The sequence below is a fragment of the Daucus carota genome, chromosome 1, assembly GCF_001625215.2.
Source record: "Daucus carota subsp. sativus chromosome 1, DH1 v3.0, whole genome shotgun sequence".
In the NCBI taxonomy this organism is placed as follows: domain Eukaryota; kingdom Viridiplantae; phylum Streptophyta; class Magnoliopsida; order Apiales; family Apiaceae; genus Daucus; species Daucus carota.
This window is the reverse complement of record NC_030381.2, coordinates 51,063,490-51,082,930: the sequence shown is the minus strand read 5'-3', so window position 1 is coordinate 51,082,930 and position 19,441 is coordinate 51,063,490. Positions and strand designations below refer to the sequence as shown.

The 19,441-nt window shown below is 36.0% G+C and overlaps 4 protein-coding genes and 1 long non-coding RNA gene across 12 annotated transcripts; 4 read left to right on the top strand and 1 right to left on the bottom strand.

Moving 5' to 3' along the window:
- The first annotated feature begins 1,081 nt into the window (after positions 1 to 1,081).
- On the top strand, positions 1,082 to 4,896 carry LOC108193001 (growth-regulating factor 3). Its single transcript, XM_017359562.2, has 5 exons — positions 1,082 to 1,308; positions 1,426 to 1,706; positions 2,521 to 2,902; positions 3,980 to 4,437; positions 4,570 to 4,896. The coding sequence occupies exons 2-5, from the start codon at positions 1,505 to 1,507 to the stop codon at positions 4,584 to 4,586; spliced, it is 1,059 nt and encodes a 352-aa protein (XP_017215051.1). The 5' UTR covers positions 1,082 to 1,308; positions 1,426 to 1,504; the 3' UTR covers positions 4,587 to 4,896.
- Positions 4,897 to 6,785: 1,889 nt separating this feature from the next.
- Positions 6,786 to 7,487, top strand: LOC135151114 (uncharacterized). Its single transcript, XR_010289624.1, has 2 exons — positions 6,786 to 6,927; positions 7,011 to 7,487. It is a non-coding gene; the product is annotated as an uncharacterized LOC135151114 (long non-coding RNA).
- A 2,087-nt stretch (positions 7,488 to 9,574) lies between these two features.
- Positions 9,575 to 10,917, bottom strand: LOC108193019 (BURP domain-containing protein BNM2A). The gene is made up of 2 exons (XM_017359586.2): positions 10,729 to 10,917; positions 9,575 to 10,640 (listed from the first exon to the last, which is right to left on the bottom strand). Exons 1-2 carry the CDS (start codon positions 10,780 to 10,782, stop codon positions 9,831 to 9,833), a joined length of 864 nt encoding a protein of 287 aa, XP_017215075.1. The 5' UTR covers positions 10,783 to 10,917; the 3' UTR covers positions 9,575 to 9,830.
- Positions 10,918 to 12,051: 1,134 nt separating this feature from the next.
- LOC108192991 (F-box protein CPR1) lies at positions 12,052 to 13,758 on the top strand. The gene is made up of 2 exons (XM_017359550.2): positions 12,052 to 12,172; positions 12,296 to 13,758. Exon 2 carries the CDS (start codon positions 12,304 to 12,306, stop codon positions 13,390 to 13,392), a length of 1,089 nt encoding a protein of 362 aa, XP_017215039.1. The 5' UTR covers positions 12,052 to 12,172; positions 12,296 to 12,303; the 3' UTR covers positions 13,393 to 13,758.
- Positions 13,759 to 14,440: 682 nt separating this feature from the next.
- LOC108192927 (probable LRR receptor-like serine/threonine-protein kinase At3g47570) lies at positions 14,441 to 19,429 on the top strand. 8 transcript variants are annotated; one of them, XM_064085995.1, is made up of 5 exons: positions 14,441 to 14,728; positions 14,814 to 14,889; positions 15,002 to 15,066; positions 16,073 to 18,626; positions 18,805 to 19,429. In XM_064085995.1, exons 3-5 carry the CDS (start codon positions 15,031 to 15,033, stop codon positions 19,152 to 19,154), a joined length of 2,940 nt encoding a protein of 979 aa, XP_063942065.1. In that variant the 5' UTR covers positions 14,441 to 14,728; positions 14,814 to 14,889; positions 15,002 to 15,030; the 3' UTR covers positions 19,155 to 19,429. The 8 variants fall into 8 exon arrangements, with proteins under 8 accessions (XP_063942065.1, XP_063942063.1, XP_017214981.1 ...); XM_064085993.1 differs by having other exon boundaries at positions 14,814 to 15,066; positions 15,698 to 18,626; XM_017359492.2 differs by having other exon boundaries at positions 14,441 to 14,889.
- Positions 19,430 to 19,441: the final 12 nt, after the last annotated feature.

Sequence of the window (19,441 nt, the reverse complement as noted above, 5' to 3'; positions counted from 1 at the left end):
TTATTTTAAAACAAAGTAGAGCTTCACTTCTCTCTAGAATTAAATCCTTATTTTTGAAAAATAAGTTTACTCAAAAGGCCACTTTGATTTGAAAAATGACCGTAGATGCCCAGAATATTAGAATTGGAAAAAATGACCTCAAATATTATTTATTAATATCTGATAATCTAACGTTTTTCATTTGGGAAGAAAACGCTCGATCGTATAGCTTTTTGTTGCTTTTAATCCAGCAAACCCAGCAAATCGCTACACGATGTGGCGTTTGTTCAGGTTAACTAAACAAAATGATATATAAACTAAACGGTATATAAACTAATGTTATGTTAGGTTAACTCTGATAAAGCGCTAGACTATGTAACGTTTTATTCATCCAAAATGCTAAACGATGTAGCGTTAATAAATGATATTTGGAGTATTTTTCGGATCCTAATATTTAGGACATTAATAATGAATATAATGAGAAATGTTTTGGACAACAGTTGGACTCGCAACTTTTGGTAAATAAAGAGAGAAGTTCGATTAGAATTTAGTTAATTTATTTTTAAGATCTAAAAAAACAAAAATTGGAGTTCTTTGAGAATTTCGCTTTTAAGTGGCCTAATGATGATTTGCACAACAAAAAATAGTCTGAAACAAAAAATATTCAGCTAACAAAGATCAAGTCTATAATTAGCTGAATAATATAATTCTACTTCTCGATTCAAATTTTAGAATCGACCAGCAGAATCTCAAATTTTGATTGAGATATTTTTAAAATATCGAAGACTCGAACTCGATAATCAAAAACTCTCGATAATTTTACGCAACCGGATAAGAAACACACACGTCTACACTACCCATGCTAAAAAGAGGGAATGAATGCACATGGTATTGAAAAGCACAAGGGAGGTGTAGTGTTTGAATGGGAGGAGGGAGCAGTAACATCCAATGGGCCCCACTTCTGTTATCGACTGCCATCTCTCCTTGTACCTATGCGCCCCAACCGCCTCCAATTATACACACTTTCGAGTTTCAAGAAAACATGGATTTAGAAGATCAACTCTATGTTCTGTAATAAGACTTTCATTAGCAGTAGCTGTTCAACCATATCCAAACTCAAACATTCTTTTCTTGTCCATTTTTTCCTAATAAAACTAAACCCTCTTTCACTAAACACACACACAGTGTAACTAACTCTGTGTTTTGTCTCAATAAGCCTCTCCCTCGTATCCCCATCAGCTTTTCTCTTATCTTCTTCTGGTCCTCACCTCTCTCTCTCATCTCTCTCTCTCTCCAATATGGCCAAACCCTAGATCTGTCCCCCCAGAGGTAACCCATATTCTCCCTTATCTCCTCCCCCTTATCTCTCTTTATGTAACATATTTGTGTCTCTATATATTACTATAACTGAGTCTGTGTCTGAAATGCATATTTGTGTCTTTGCAGCTTTCCGTCTTGATAGTACTTAAGTGCCCATTTCGAGATTCTTGGTTTTGAGATTTTTGAAATTTTAAGTAGGGGTGAAATGAGTGGCAGTTTAGTATCAGTTGCGGTGGCCGGAGATGGAATCCGGTCACCTTTCACGGCAGTGCAATGGCAGGAGCTGGAGCAACAAGCACTGGTGTATAAGTATTTGATGGCAGGGTTGCCCGTGCCACCGGAACTTGTTGTTACTATTCAGAGGAGCTTGGAGGCTTTGTCTGCTCGGTTTTTTCAGCACTCCCCCTGTAAGACTCGAAAAAAACTACTTAAACTTTGTTATCATGTAAAAATTTGTAGTGTTTTAGGAGGCGTTTGGTTCATGATTAATGAGGCCGGTTAACGGGAATAGTAACCTCAAAGCCGTGTGTTTGGTGTTTGGATTAGCAATTTTATTGCGTGAAATGGGAACCTCAATGGGTAAAGCATTCTTTACACCCCAATTGGGAGGGATTACCATATTTATAAGTCATACCCCTCGTTCCCATTCCCGCATGCTATCCAAACGCCCCTTAATGTTACCTCATATGTGTTGTTTACTTGCTTATATGTTTATTTTTGCTGGATTAACATTTAGGTGATTTGGTATGATTGTTGTCCAATCTTTACGTATTGATTGCTGAAATCAAAGGGATGTATTTGCCAGAGATTGGGATGAACATATATGATCGAGTCTAGAGTATAAGCATTAGAGTTTACATTACCTGCAAAATTTAGGCAAGGGAACTCCAATTAAACTCATATAACTTTTAGAATTTAAGAGGGAAAAAACAAGGTATAATGGTATATGATCCATCAGTCGGTCCTAACACAATAAGGTTTTGACAGAGCTAGTAACTTAACATGGGTCTCGAGAGAGTTGAGAACTAACTAAACAGGGGGCACAAGTTAGAGGCACTTGTTCGAACCTACCTACCATCAATAGACGTACGATATTGTCTTGATTGTTTTTTTTAACCTTGTTTATGTAATTCAAGGTCTGGGACTTTATTTCTTAAATTTTCATTTTATGCTCTTTTGGTTTTGCTACCTAATGCCTACACTATAATTCTTCATGTGCAGTGGGCTATTGCTCTTATTATGGGAAAAAATTTGACCCTGAGCCGGGTAGGTGCCGCAGGACTGATGGAAAAAAGTGGCGATGCTCCAAAGATGCTTATCCGGACTCCAAATACTGCGAGCGACACATGCACCGTGGCCGCAACCGTTCAAGAAAGCCTGTGGAATCTCAATCTACTTCACATTCAATGCCGATTGCGATGCAGCACATAACTACTGGCTGCAGCGGTAGTGGTGGAATCTTTCAAAGTAGTAAGAGTGGAATTTTACAAAACTTGCCACCCTATCCAACCGTTAAATCAGAGACTTTATGTTACGGAAGCAATCTATCCAAGTTGCAGATGGAACAACCACCTCCTTGTGGTATAGCAGACAAAGAGTACAGGTTCATTACTTAGCCTTGTGCGACGTTATTTCTTTTCAAAAGGTCCTTGCAATTAGTTTCTCTGTCTGTAGGTATTTTATCATATATTTCTTGTTTATTGATGTAAAACTTGCTGATAGAAGAAATGGTTAGACTCTTGTTTTTAACTAAAGTTGCCTGTTAAATTGCCATCATATATTATCGGGAAACGGTATTGTATTTATGTATGTATCTCCTACAATTTGTAGCCATGCTGAGATCAGATATGAACGACTTCAACTTATTTTTGTCCTGTGTTATACTGTTCTTTAGCTCCTGCTCCTAAAGTGCGGTGTTTATTAACTTTTATGAAGTAAGCTGTAATAACTCCCAATATACATGAATGCATAAGATAAAATCGTGTACATTTAGTATATTCATGCATTGATGTGCATATTTATGATAGTTAATAGAGTTACATATTGGAAAGGAGAGATGGAGTACTAATACATAAGGATTGAATTTCATAGTGAAGGAACAGAGCAGATAGATAGTGGAAAGTCATAAATGTAGCACCTAGGGGCATCCGTCATCCATGATACCCTTAACCTATAACTCTGTAATGAATGACTCTATTGAGGCTGAACCTGTGGCTGCTTATATTCCATCCAATATAAGGTTTGAAACTTCACAGAGTTGTCATATTCTAGCCAAGTGTGTAAATCATTGTTATTCATTATTCACTGTGTACATAGGATCCTAGAGCTTCGTATACTTCGTTTTTGTGCTGGAAAAAAGACCTTCCATAAAAAACCTCCAAATTACTCAAAGAGTCACTGTATTGAAATAGCTTGTACAACCGTCATGCATTTATATATTAATATCAACTCCCAGGGATATTTTGGTAACATAGAATTGTCTTATCCCTCCTCTAATTACTGGAGCTGCATGCTAATTGGTTTGATTCACTCTCCTGATGAATCAAATCCATAATCTAATAAATCAAGTAAATTGTACTCCGTAATTCAAGAGGTGATAAAGTTAATGGAGCTTGTAAACATCTGAAGTTTTATAGAACTTCAAAGTCATCACTAAACCTATACAGTGCATGATATGCAGGTATCCCCAGGGACCAACTACTGGTGCAGATGAGCATAATTCACCTGTAGTTGCGGGCACTGTCAGGGGTCTTGGGATGGACACTAATATGAACACTGCATGGCATCTGATGCCATCCCAAGTTGAATCAAGCTCCTTGCTGAAACCAAGAAACGATTCTAATCTGCAAGGGAACTCTAATATGCATGTGCCTCAAGCTTTTGAACATGATGATGCTACAATGACAAATCAGCGACAACAGCATTGCTTCTTTGGCAATGATAGTAGTTCACTAGACCCTGGGAAACAAGAGCATCCTTCCACACTTCCTTTTTTAGATGAGTGTCAAAAATCCAGAGAATTGTGGCCTCAAACCGATGACAGATGTAATAAAAGTGCATGCTCCACCACTCAGCTATCAATCTCCATTCCAGTGGCTCCCTCAACATATTCTACAAGGATTGGTTGCTCCCCAGATGGTAAGTTCAGAGTCCCCAAAATTCAATTTTACTGTCCCTACACTATCACCAGCCATGAGTGTTTTAAGGGATCAAAAGTTTTTACCTAAGATTTGTAAATGCCGTTTTTTTTACCTTTTCTGCTTGTGACAGATATTCGGACAGGCTGATGATCATCAAGACCCCAAGCTGAGGGCAAGACACTCTACTTCTTCACTGGTTTAATCCTTAGATAATGTGTGCATTTACTTTCAGAGGGGTTGTGTCCTCTGCAGCTAAACGTTTTCGTTGCTGTTGGTTTGTAAACATTGCTTGATCTTAAGAAGCTGCCTTGACACAAAAACTGTTTTTACATTTATTCCACAATAAATGTTTGTACCAGAAAATTTAGTGATTGTAGGACTGTTTCCTTATCATGTCTGTTGTTCTGGCAAATCATTTTGACAGAGAGTGTGAAAATGTACTCTCTCTTTTCTTTTCTTTTCTCATTTTATTTTGCTTCCAGTAAGGAAGGAAACTAAAAGAAATAACAATGAAATCTCTCAACTTCATAAACCCACTTTTCGTTCACAAGACCGAACCCAGAAAAATTCGTACATTTGTACACAGATACTCACATATATTTTTCCGTCAATCTTTAAATCACCGTAACTCTTACTTGCATCTTATCTTTTCATAATATACTCTCTTTGTTTTTTTTTATTGGACACTTTTGAATATTTACTTTTAGGTGGTTGACCGGATAATAAGAATCATTATTTTTAATCGATTTTTTTTGTCAATTAAAATTTTGATTATATATTTTTTTTCAGAAAAAGAAGATTTCAAAAATAATACTTTTAACCATCCGATCAAAACACTTAAAAACGTGTCAAAAAATCAAACGTCATGTATTAAAAAACAGAGGGAATATACTCTGTGGTATATCCATAAATTCCTAACACTTTAAGTATGATATTACTATATCGAAATACCAATACTAATTTCAATTTATCTATATTTTATTAGATATAAGTAACTTATATTTTTGTTTAATTCTATTTATCTTATTCAATTATAATACTAACATCTAGTTTTTCTCTTTACAATAATAATGAGTTATTTCCTCCGTCTCATTCATTTCTATACTGGTTTTTTTCACTCTGTACTTTATATTTTGATTTAATTTTACTTTTCAATAATAGTTTAATAAGACACTATGGCTCCTTCAAAACCTAAAAGGTCAAATATACATTGTAAATATCACTTGTGAATTGTGATGATTGTAAAACCAGTCAGTAATCACTAAAACATGATGCTAAACAATGTGAAGGCCGGTGGCCGGTCCCATCAGATATGCTATAATAACAAATTTGGTGTGCTTGAACAATATATCCACGTACAAAACACCATACAAAACCTCATCAAAGAAGTGATATTAATAATTAAATGCAAGTCTTCAGGGGAATTTGTCAGTTGAAGTTTTCTTTTCAATCTTTTTATCTTTTCAGAATCTTAGATATAGATTAGATTACTAACTGCTCCGCAATTTTCTAATTAAGTGGGCTTGCGCATGCAGCTATGTGCTTAAACAACCTTCTGGACCTAAAAAGTGATCCATTTTACTTTAGAGTTTAGATCTGCAGACTTTGACTTTCTTAATTCTGTTATCAGACAAACAACTTTTCTTAATTAAAAATTTAAAGTAGAGTATATACTTAAATATTTAAAGTAAAGTATATACTTAAAAATGTAAAGTAGAGTATATACTTAACTTTTCTGTTTACTCATATTTACCACACTTCACTTTTTTCATGGTTAAGTTGGTAATTGGACCTGCATGAGCCTTGCTGATAGTTTTGTCTAAACTTTCTTTACAATTGACATCTTGCACTTTCTATTTCAAGAAAGTCTTAAAGAAATGGGACATTGGTTCGAGCCTCACATGTTCTCGGACACTCACTCGAGTTGTAGAGACATGGGAAGATTCATCAAACAGTCGAGATCGGTTCTCAAATCATGCGTATCGCAGGGAGTTCCCGTCTTATTGTTTTATTAGTCCAGTGTTGGTTATGAAACTAGTCGGCACATGCTGGGCAAAAATCCTAGACAACATATTACAATGTCTTGTAATACGTCTTTTTTCATCAAAATTGAATACTGTATTTTATATGAAAATTCAGGTTAATAGTTATCCTTAGGCTTTTTACGAAACGTAGGACGGTTTAATTAGGAACCCCAGGAGTGTGGTGAAAAATGAAAGAAATGAGGCAGCATATGTAAAATATTAAAGTGCAGGACCCTGTTGTATTACATTAGTTTCTTTAGATTGATTATCTCAGCATAAGGGTCTTTTTGCCTTTCTTGAAAATGAAGGCATAGATTTATTCTCCTAGTGGACTTATAATTTTGTCTATATATGTAAGTACCCATATTGACCACAATTTGTAATATTAAGGACTTTCATACACTCTTCCAAAATCAAGCATGCATTCTAAGTTAGCTTTGCTTGTTTCTCTTGCCCTCCTCTTTGTATGGCAAACTCTTTGCAACCACTTTCGTATTTTCATGTATTATTGTCATTATAATTTAATTATCGTCACTCACTTGTGCAGATTGCGAGCACTTCCTATGCGAGGCCTAGTCCCAGACAGTACTGGCATGTCACGAAAGGTGAGGCAATGCCAATGTTTCAAGACTTCGATACGATGAATTATGATGCAGGTCTCCTGTACCACGGATCAGCTCTAGCGGAAGATAAATTTGTGCAGGACAGTGTGCATGAGAAGCTAGATTTTGGTGACGATCGTAATGATTCTTATTTGAAAAGGAAGTCCAGTGATGAGTCTGGTTAGATACTAGATGAATTTATCTATCAGGGTAATTCTACAGTTTGCATGATTATTATAAGTCAAATATTGTGTTGTCTGATTTATTATTTGTCCTCAGCTAGCTAGGTAGCTGAGAATAGAAAGTGTGAGTCTTTAAGTTGATTAGTGTGGATGTGTACCAATATGATCAGCTAGTTCCTCTAATATTCTTGAATTTGTGTTGGAATAAAAATATTAATTATTGTCTGGTTTCTTAGAACACTAGTTCTCAGGTTGATTAGTGTGATGTATTTGGTGCTGTTATTTAAGCTGTTTATTGTAGTCATTTCATTAAGTTTCAGTTCTTCTCTGTAAGAGGTTGTTGTGCAGTTATTTTACTAGTAGTGGACAGTGGACTGGTTCCTATGTAACAGTAAACTGAACAGCTATGCGTCATCATCTTTTAAACAATCAAAGTTCGAAAGAAAATGCTTGGTGTATATAATTATGTACAAAATTTTGTACATAATAATAACATGTGGTGGGTCTTAATTGGAATGGATCCTCTGTATTTACATAAACACCCTAATTAAAATCCACCACATCACTTGCCACTTTATTATGCACAAATTTTATATACACAATTTTGTGCACGCTATTCAAGTTTGAAATATAAGTTCTGAGTAAGTCTCCGCAAAACAGGTAATTTATGGTCGATCAGGTAGACAGCTGACATTTGCACGGCCTATTTTACAGCTGCAATCAAAATATCCCTAGCTAAAATCAAAATATCTTAATAATATTTCTCTATCCGGGTTTAGAACACCTTCATAAATCTTTAGCTAAATATTAGTTTAGAATTTTAAAAATTCTTTTGTTCTATTTTTCGTATTTTTCATCCGGATGTCACTCTCAATTTTTCATATTACAAAAAACGAATCATCTCAAAGATGAAGGCAAGAAGAACACGCATTTATAACTTTGTTATCCAGAATCAAAGTGATAAGGCTACCCTTATTCATGTATATCTCAATCTCCTTATCTCATATAAAATTTTATGCATATCTGTTTCATCGTCGAATCTCGTATATAAAACTCTTTTGTTTCTGTGTTTTTACCAAGCAAAAGGTGATACACATGCAACATGTAGGTTGTTTCTGAATTCGTATTCAAAATGCATTTTACTTGAAAACAATAATCCTGTTTGGCGCAATTTTACCAACATTTGCATGTAAAAGAATTTCAACCCATGTTTTGTTTGTGTTATGACTTATAAGTTATTCTAGGTCGACTTTCTCAGTAGGGCTTCTACTTTAGGCTATTCTTTTGGTTTCTATACTATATTCAGCATCTTTTAAGTTTCAAGTGGTCTCCGCCACAAATTTATACACATATGTAGTGCGCCTGAAATTAATCATCAAGCCCGTAAACTAGCAGCCGGAATCACTTGAATTATACCCCTTCGCTCTCCTTGTTACTCATGAAGTCTGACAGGTAATATTTGATATTGTCGTTGAAGAAGCACAACGGATTTTTCTCGAAAATAGATGAAAAATTGTTTAGTAAACTTGAAAATAGCTTTTAGGTCAAAATTGTTTTTAGGAAAAACAGGTTTTCCTTATCCTTTTATGAAAAACTGATTTTCAGTTTTGTCCGAAACAGTCATTTCACTATCAAATCTCATCAAAAATTTCTACGACAACATTTTTCTTATTGACACTTTTTCCGACAACACAATAATATAATTTTTGACAGCACCACAAACAGACCCTAATAATATAATAAACTTCCGGTAAGTCTCGAGCACCACCTAAATATATAGTGCATCGTTTTTTCTACTTTACACTAAATTATCAACTAATCCGTCACTAATCTGGTAGACCTTCATAATAAGATATGTGTCTCCATTTGAACTGTGGGAAATTGTCTTTGTAGGAAAATAGGATCAAATAGATTAAGCTAATCACTGGTTTATCCACCTCCAAAACCCACAAATGATGCCAATAAGGGTAGATTCATCCAATAATTAATAGACAGGGACTAAAGTCATCCAGTTATCCTCCAACTAGAATGAAAAATATAGACATATTCTTTATTCACCCCAAATTAGAGTACGAATTTCGTTCCATTGTCCGACATCTCATTCCATCAAAGTGAACGCAGTCTTAGTTCATTTGAATTGTTTTTCTTTGCCTTTTCTTAGTTAGATTTTGCAGTTTTTTGGATTCATTTATTTATAATCCTCCTGTGATCTTAGTAACATCTGCCCACATGAACACAGGCTCAAATTTTGTATCTTGTCTTGCTCTTCTTTGGACTTCAGTTGGATTATAAGTGACTTCAGTTTTATTCTCAAGTCTTAAGAAGGCTTAGAAACAAACATGGATGCAGGACTTCTTTAATAAAAGACTGAAACAACAGACACAAACATGGAACCTGAGATCTGGTACATAGAACAGAGAAACATATACAACATTCTCAAAGTTACTGAAGATCACAAGTACAGCCAGATTTATATCAAACACAAGCCATGGTGGTTGGCATTATTGGTTTGACTTGTACATGACATTTCAGCTTATTCACCAATAAGTTGAAAATCAGAAGTTGCAGCAGAAAGGCCATAGACTAGACTTCAGAACGTGACGGTATCCACACATAGTTATCTGCTCGAAAGAAATGGCACACTGGAGAAGTCCCTGGCTCGATTCCAAGGACTCTAAAGGAAGGGTGGGCTGGACTCCACATTGAGGTATCCAAGTGACAAACACTGATGGCATCAACTCTTTCTTGATTCTCACCTACTAGCGAAACCCTGTATATTCTGTTCTTGCTCTTTTGGTAATGACAATAGAATACGGCATAAGGGTATGCCATTTTATGACATGCCACCATATTGGAAGCTTCAATAGCTTCTGGATCTTCCACTATCTTATAATTTTGTACAAGGGTTTTCGACTGGTTGAGGTGACTAGTGTAGAGCACCTCAATTTTCTCTCCGAGAGCAGAGTGTGTGAAATCAAGCATGGATTGCAAGGAAGTAGCACATATTTTTACCTCTCCTTCTAGGGGCTTTGTCTCACACTGCTCAAGTGTATATTTCATTGATTTGGCCTGCGGAGAATCTTGAGAAAAGGAGAAGTATTGAAGGATGTTTGGAAGTTGTTCTAAAGAGAAAGGTATGGTATCTGCCTTTTCTTTTCTCAACAACTGAGAAGATTTAGAAGGGTCCGTCCTTGGAAAGAAAATAGGCATCGTTTTCCCAATCTTTAGATCTTCCATCTTGAAGAACACAATTTCTGAATCTTTCATATGATTCATGTGAGACGAGTGATGATGAGCATGCGCATCCATGCTGTGGAGTCGTAACACATTAGTATTTCCCTTGTTAACATCGTCGGTCATAGCTCTACTTCCATCTACATTATTCCATATAATCTGCAAAATTTACATTCAAACATAGATGAAATCTTACTTCCTCTATAAACTAAAGTCATATGATTGACAACAGCTATGAAAAGCATACCAGGATAAGCAGCGTACAAAGGAGTACAGAGTAAGAGGGGAAGGAGAAATTCATTGTTTGATTTGCTCTTGAAAATCAGTTGTCAGTGTGGTTCAGCTGATCAATAATAAAACTGAATTTAGGAGGAAAGTTTTGAAAAATGTCAGCAGAGGATGAAACATGCAGAAAATGACTAAAACGTTATGTCATGACCATAGTGGCCAAACGCACTATATTTTTCAATAATAACTACAACAGTGGCGAGACAGTTGCGCATTTCATAATGCAATTTTAATAGGTCCATATGCAGTAAAGATATATACTAAACAAAATATAGTTTCATTATGCTGCTGGGGTGAAAAATAAAGCACACATCAGGATATGCTGTTTACTAAGTTCTGGACTCTGATATTTCTAGCCATCGTCAAAATTTAACCCAACTGTGTGATTTTCGCCAAAATATATTACATCCTACAACTACCGCATCGAACTTGGAAGATAAAGTGGTGGATCTCGTTATTCCTGCAGGTGGAACTTGGAAGCTTGTACTCGACTCATTTTATATGAGTCTCTCCGGTGTGATGATGTCCATGCTGTTGCAGAACAAAGATCCCACTGAAGACTCTTCTCTCTGGTTGTTTGTTGGTTCTGACAACGGCTTTGGTCCTCTCTTATGGCAACTGAGAAATACCTATGTGGATTTGGGAATAAATTCTGTAAAGATTATTGTTGCTAAGGTCTAATGAAAATTCTGTCCCCTTAACTAGAGTGAATACCGGGAGCTGGTGGGATTCGAACCTATAACCCTTTGGATCAAGATAAGGTCGGGTGACAGTTCTCACACTAGTGGGACTATATTTTGCAGGCTCCTTATCTTAGAAGGCCATCAAACATAAAAAATTAAGAGGAAAAGTGGAACCAAAAGAAGAGATGGGATCTTTTATTATATATTATCAAAAAAAAAAAATCTAATTATTTATTATATAATTGTTTATATACTAAAAATAGAATCATAAAACCACAGAACCCTATAATTTACATAGATTTTCACGATTTAAATCTAAATACATATTTTTTTTAGGGTTTTTTGCGTTCTCTGTGTAATGGTTAGAACATGATCTATGTTATATAATCGAATTTTTATTTTAATATAAAGTTATCATTGTCAAATATTATGAGATTTCTTAAATCCTGAACAAATACAATCAAGTTTTTCACAATAATTTGGAATTATCACTGAGCATGTAGAATCATAGTACAATTTTTGCAATTTAAATTAAATACATCAAAATATAATAATAAAAAAATTCCTATAAATCTCAAATCTATACAAACCCTAAATAAATTTGTATACCATGGATACCAATCCGATCCATCAACCCGGCACTTGTCTTCCGGTCGAGAAAAATCAGGAACAAAACTGAAACAAGTTCAATCGCCCAGCAGCGCCGCCGCCGCCTAAGAGGTAAATAGTTTAACTCCGATTGCGTACATTTGAAGTCTTCAATAGTTAGTAGTTTAGTACTTGTAAACTAGCTTTCACTTATGTAACTTCTCATATATTTGATAATAATCTATATTCTTACAGCCACGGATATGGCACTTCCTTGCGAACTTATTCATGAAATACTATGTCTTGTACCCGTGAAGTATCTTCTTCGTTGTAGATGTGTATCCAAACAATGGTGTTTAATTATCGATAGCACTGAATTTGTCGAAAAACATTTCAAAACATCTGTGGAGAGGAATCGCGGTGGGATTATTAGTAATGGAGGTGGAAACTTGTACTTGGCTGATTATGAGTCTTTGCGCGATGATGATGCCCCTAGTGTTGCACGAATGGATGATCCGCTGTCTAATGCTTTGTTTGTGGGTTCTGACAATGGGGTAGTGTGCCTGTGTAAGGATAAGGGGAATGTTATACTTTTGTTGAATCCTTCGACGAGGAAATGGAGGACTCTGCCTAGTGTGCCAGCTGAATTTCCGCGGTGTTTTGTAACGTCTAAGAAGTACTTGTGTGGATTTGGGTATGTTAATGATGATTACAAGGTTGTTAAGGTTGTAGAATGTGATCGTCCGTCTCGGGGTATTATGGTCATAGTGTATAGCTTTAAGACAAATTCATGGACACAAATTCAGAATGTTCCTAGTAACAGGAACATCTTGCGCTCAGATGCGTGGGGGAGGTTTGCAAGTGGAACTCTGCACTGGCCGGCAATTTATAGATATTGGGTCTCTCCTGCTATTGATGGTTTTGATCTTGGGTCGGAACAATTTAAAGAGGTCGCACTTCCTGGTGGGAAGAATTTTGTTCACCCGGTGAGGTTGGTTGCTTTGGGAGGCATACTTTGCTTCCTTGACTACCAAAACTACTCTTATGTGGATGTATTGCTAACGAATGACAACGGGGAAGAAAGTTCTTGGTTCAAGGCATATTCTATGGACCGTGATGCACTCGAATTTTGTTTCTCTGCTAAACCTCTTGAATATTCAAAGTGTCAACGGAATGTACTTGTTGAGGTGGATATGAAAAGGCTTGTGTGGTATCACCCGGAAACGAAGACAGTAAAGAATATCAATCTTCAAGGGCTTCCAGTACTCTTTAGTTCACACATGTACACTGAAAGTCTTGTTCAACTCACTGAGAATAAGCGGCCGCAGAGGCCCTCGCATGAAATAAAGTAGAAGAAACAACAGCCGAGAAGAAGGGATGATTTTCTGTACAACCAACTATCCAAGTTTAAGCTGGATGCAACAAGTTCTTTAAGGTTCAGTCGTTGAGATGCTGGATTGCTGGGTGTCCAAGGGATAACAAGGAATGTAGTAGGGAGCATTAGATGGCTTGTCAGGGTTGTGACCTGAACACCAAAGCTATTAGTGTTCTTGTGATTGTTAAATAGAATATGCAACAGTGCCAGATTCAGATGTAAAAATCTCTGTTACTCGAATTTAGACAGGGCATCTGGCCCGAACTTAGTAATCTTACTTGCATATAGTTGGTTGATTTCGTGTTACTAATTAATCTATGCAGATTTTGTTTGGGGCCGGGCATATATGATATATCACTCAGCCTGACTCATAAGCTCAAGTTTGTCTTTTCTTATTTGACTATCCCAGATGTTTTTACTACTACTAAAACATTGAGGCCGTTTCGCCTAAACTTATTTTTCAAATATAAAGACATGTTTACAGAGAGAAGTATATAAAACTCTATTTTTTTGAATAATTTTTTATTTTTTTGTCAAATAATGAATATGAAGCACTTGTTTAATATTTATATTCAAAGATATATTTAAAAAATATACTTTTAAAGAAATTAAGTTCTTAAATTTGGGGAATGAAGTTTGGCGAACAAGTCTATATTCTTATTATTATATATTTTTACTATTGTTTTCGTTTTTATCTTCCAGTGACATTTATATTCCTATTATTATATTCTTGATATTTGTTTACTTTTGTTAGCCATACTTGTTAGGCAAATAATCAACTCTCCCATTCATTTATTTTCTATTTTGAGATATACCTCTATTTTTATAAATTTTAAAAATAATAATTTTCAATAATATATAAGTTACATTTTCTATTTTTCTCCTAATATTTCTATTCTATAATAATATAAATTATTATTGCATCCACTATTTTTCATTGTTATATCAAATTTATCATCAAATATAAATCAATCTTACAAATTTAATCGTTAATTATGTCAATTTTACACTTTCTTGGTTTCCATAACCAAATTCAATGGAGGAGCTTTATTCCTTTTTTTTGTTAACTTTGGAATCAAAGAATTTCTAGCTTGCCAGAGCCTAATCGTTCAAGAGAACCCGGAATTGCAAATTGATAGTTGTTTCCTTCTTTCTTCTACATTGTTTCGTTTTGTACAAGATCAATCAACAGCAGATGACAGTTTTCTCGGGGTTCTAGGTCTTTAATCAAAATCAGATTCTGATTGGGTCTTTTTGTCAAACTAAAACCCCATATATTGCATTCTGATTTTGACAGCAGTAGATTCTGACTGGTTTGATCTCAATCCAATTTTTCAACTAAAACCCCAGATTTGAATTGAGTTGTTCTCAGTTCTAATTTTGTGATATGAATCGCAGGAGAATATATAAATTTTGTCCATAGACTCCATACCACATCCATCAGCAATCTAGCCTAGTCTTTTGTGATTGACTTGTAAGCTTATACACTCTATGCAACTATCAAACAATAATATAGAAGCACCAAATATGAAGACAGTTAGTAACTCAATACTGCCCTTATGTTGTCTTTGTGTGCGCCTATGCAGTAACAAGTCCTGCCTTGGGAAGAACATGTATGGCACTACAAGTGTGGCGCAACTGTTTCTCAAATGTAGGTACAAACTTTCTTATTACTTTCTGAAGCTCCTCGGTGTAAAATGTTGATTATTTAAAACATATTTGAAGTAGCTTCATATTTGCAGAATTATGAGTTTTGCAATGTTTTTATGCAATATTTTACTTACAGAACATAAGTGGTTTCCACGATCTCCAAAAAAAGTGGTCTCCATGGAACTTAACTCTAGTTGTGTGTGTGTGTGTGTGTGTTTTTCAAGGGTGTAGTTCAAGAATTCTAGTTCACGGTTTAAGTACATGTAGGTGCAGAGAGAAATTTTGATCCCAAGTGTCGAACAGACAGTGTTGTGCAGTAGCATCATAGGAGTATTCAGTACCACAACACCGTGTTCTACAACTGCAGAACACGAGCAGAGATGCTGTTCACTTTATTGTTACATGAAGATTAAGTAGAATGTCTATGTGCGATAATAGAAAACTAATGCACGATTCTGATTCTGAGAGATTTAGCAAGCATGTTTCCTATAATAAATTCACATAATTTGAACAAAGGGACCTTTCAAAATCAATGCATTCACCTATAACTATAGCCCCTCAAATTTATTATTGTATCCGCAATCAATAAATGTATTGACCAATTTTCACCAAACTGTGCTTGACTCGTACAGTCACAGAGGGCCCGCTCTGAATGATATCTGTCGCCGGAGATGAACAATCTTGAGGCTCACCTTTTCCTCCCAGCTATAAAGTTAATGCAGGATGTGAAAATGTACCAATTTCTGTCTATTTATCTAGCTACTACTTATGCATCTTATTAGTATCTGTTTTATCTGAGTAATAAAAATTCAGTACAACATTCCTACAAATATACTGTATATCTCCTACGTCTACATATGTATGTCCCTTCCCCATTTCTTTCTTGTACAACCATGGTTTGCCGATTCATCGCCCTCTTTTTTCTTATGTTATTAGCAACATCCAAATTTAATGTATCTGCTTTTACAAATAATGAAACTGATCACCAAGCTTTACTTTCTTTTAAGGCATTGATAACAAATGATCCATTGAGTGTGCTGAGTTCATGGAACAACTCCATCCACTTCTGTCACTGGAATGGCATTAGATGCAGCCGGAGACGACAGAGAGTAACAGCGCTAAACCTCACCTCACAACACTTGGGAGGCAAATTGTCTCCTCATATTGGAAACCTCTCCTTTCTCAGGGAAATTTACCTCTCTGAAAACAACTTTCATGGCTCAATACCAAATGAAATTGGATGGCTCTTTCGCCTACAATATCTTGATCTCGGAAGCAATTCATTTCAAGGTAGATTCCCTGCGAATTTGAGCCATTGCGTAGATATCAGAAACATCAGTTTGGCTGAAAATGAACTTGAGGGAAAACTACCTACTGAGTTTTCAACTTGGCCTAAGCTTTACTTGTTGAATCTTGGATCCAATCATTTTACTGGATCAATTCCACCTTCAATAGGAAATATATCATCTCTTCACAAACTTTCTCTAAGTTTTAACAATCTAGCGGCAGGCATACCTTCGGAAATTGCTCATCTTGTAAACTTAGAGGTTCTTGTCATGGGCACAAATAACTTGTCGGGTATGGTTCCCCTACCACTTTACAACATTTCATCCCTCTATAGTTTTGGACTAACCGAGAATAAGCTAGAAGGAATGCTTCCAGCAGATTTAGGCCTCACCCTTCCAAAACTTCAAGAATTCTACATTGATTATAACAGATTTTCAGGCACGCTTCCTCCCTCACTAGGTAATGCCTCCAATCTTGTTAATCTTGACATTCTAGATAACAATATTAGAGGACCTATACCAAACAATTTGGGTAGCCTTCTTAATATTGAATGGCTAAGTCTGGGTAAGAATTCCCTAGGAGAAAATATGCGGCCTGGTGACTTGAGCTTCTTTGATTCTTTGATCAATTGCACCCATCTACAGTTGTTGGGCTTAAACACCAATGGTTTAATAGGGAAACTCCCAAATTCGATTGTAAATCTCTCCACCACTCTAGAGGGACTGTATATGTACAGAAATCACTTATACGGAAGTATACCTCGTGAAATTGGAAAACTTGTGAACCTGAGAGTACTTAATTTGAGATACAACAACTTAACAGGAACCATTCCAGAATCAATCGGAGAGCTTTCACAGTTAGGCACAATATATTTGTATGATAATAGCATTTCAGGAGAAATTCCGATTTCCATTAGCAACATCACTCAGTTAAGTGAACTCCATTTATTTGATAATAAGCTCCAAGGGACCATACCTCCCGGATTGTTTAACATCTCAACTCTACAGAAATTGTCCCTTCATTACAACAGGCTTGGAGGTTTAATACCTAAGGAAATTATGTATTCTTCCCAATGTATTTTCCTTTATTTGCACGACAATCTATTCACTGGACCGCTCCCATCAAACATTGGAAGCTTGAAACATTTGGTTGAGCTGTATGTTTCTGACAACAGACTAACAGGAGATATACCAACTACCCTGGGTGGTTGTGTTATGTTGGAGCAGCTACATATGGAAGGAAACCTTTTTCAAGGTAGAATTCCGTCTTCTTTGAAAGCTTTGAAAAGTCTTCAAGTTCTAGATCTCTCTAGTAATAATATATCTGGGAATATCCCAAGATTTTTTGAAGAATTTCATCATATTGAATACCTTAATCTTTCACACAACAAACTCAAAGGTGAAGTGCCTAGAGAAGGACTTTTTTCAAATATGAGTGTTTTCTCGGTTGTTGGAAATTTGGAGCTTTGTGGAGGTATTCAAGCACTGCATTTGCCTGCTTGTCCTGTAAAAGTCTTGAGGAGTAAGAAAAACAAAATTTCCTTGAGAAAAATACTACTCCTAGTTCTTCTACCCTTTGGTATCTTGTTAGCATGTCTTGTCTTCATCTGTTATCGACGTGGAAACTCGAAGAAGCTGAATGACCCTGTCCCGGTATTTGAGGACAACCTATTTCCTAGACTTTCATATCAAGATCTTCTATTAGCTACAAATGATTTCTCCCCAGAAAGTTTGGTCGGTCAAGGACGATACGGTTCAGTTTACAAAGGAATTCTCGAATCGGGTGAACACCTTGTTGCTGTGAAAGTACTGAATGTTGAAGTACGTGGAGCCAACAAGAGTTTTTTGGCAGAGTGTGAAACTTTGAGGAATATTCGTCACCGAAATCTTATCAAGATCATCACGGCATGCTCAAGCACGGACTTTAAGGGCAATGATTTCAAGGCATTGGTTTTTGAGTTCATGCCTAATGGGAGTGTTGAAAACTGGTTGCATCCAGGTCCTTATAAAAACAGGGAAAGAAACTTGACTCTACTCCAGAGACCGAACATATCCATCGATGTTGCATTGGGAGTAGATTACCTGCATCATCACAGCCACGCAAGTATTATTCATGGTGATATAAAGCCAAGCAATATTCTTCTTGATGAAGAATTTGTTGCTCATATTGGTGATTTTGGTTTGGCCAGGTTTTCCTTTGCTACTACAAGTGACATCAATCAAGCACAAATGAGTTCAACCGGTGTACGTGGAACGGTTGGATATGTTCCTCCAGGTTACTTCTCATATTAATTTGTTTTCATCAGTATTTAGTACCTCTCCTGGTATTAGGTTAAACGATTACTAAACTTTGCTTGAATATCTTGATTAACAGAAAGTTTCAAAGTTAGAGGACAACAGCATATCATAAAATATTAGTTTTGGCCAATATTCTTAAGCCTTTAGTTGTGCAGAGTATGGAATGTGCGCGGAGATATCTGAAGAGGGGGATGTGTATAGCTATGGAATTTTTCTACTTGAAATGTTCTCAGGGAAGCGTCCTACAGAAAGCAGCATATTAGTGGACAATAATAATAATCTTCATGATTATGTGAGGAAGGCACTCCCAGAAAGAGTGATGGATATTGTTGATCCACGAATCTTACTAGATAAAGAAGAACATGCCATGGAAGTATGCCTAGCATCAATATTTGAAGTGGGGATATTATGTTCAGAAGAGACGCCAAGAAAACGCATTACCATTAGTGTTGCTATTAAGCAGCTACAAGCGGCGAGAGACAAACTGCTTGAGCACAGGCAGTAATGTGGGTGAGAGTGGCTATCTCTATAATTGCACAGCAAAAATAAGGCATCTGGCTATTTATTTTTACCGATGTGACAAGGAAGAATGTGTAGTTTCCATATTTTTGTATTGCTATATCACTGTCAAGTTGCTTTAGAACTTTACGTTGCTTAATTTGGATCTGCATTGCTTACTTCGTACCTGTAATACTATTGCTTGAAATTATGCAGTCGTCAAACTTCTTTGTGTATCCAGTTCAAATTTATGATTCTCGCTCTAATTGATTGGTTGCATTGTTTATGTTATTA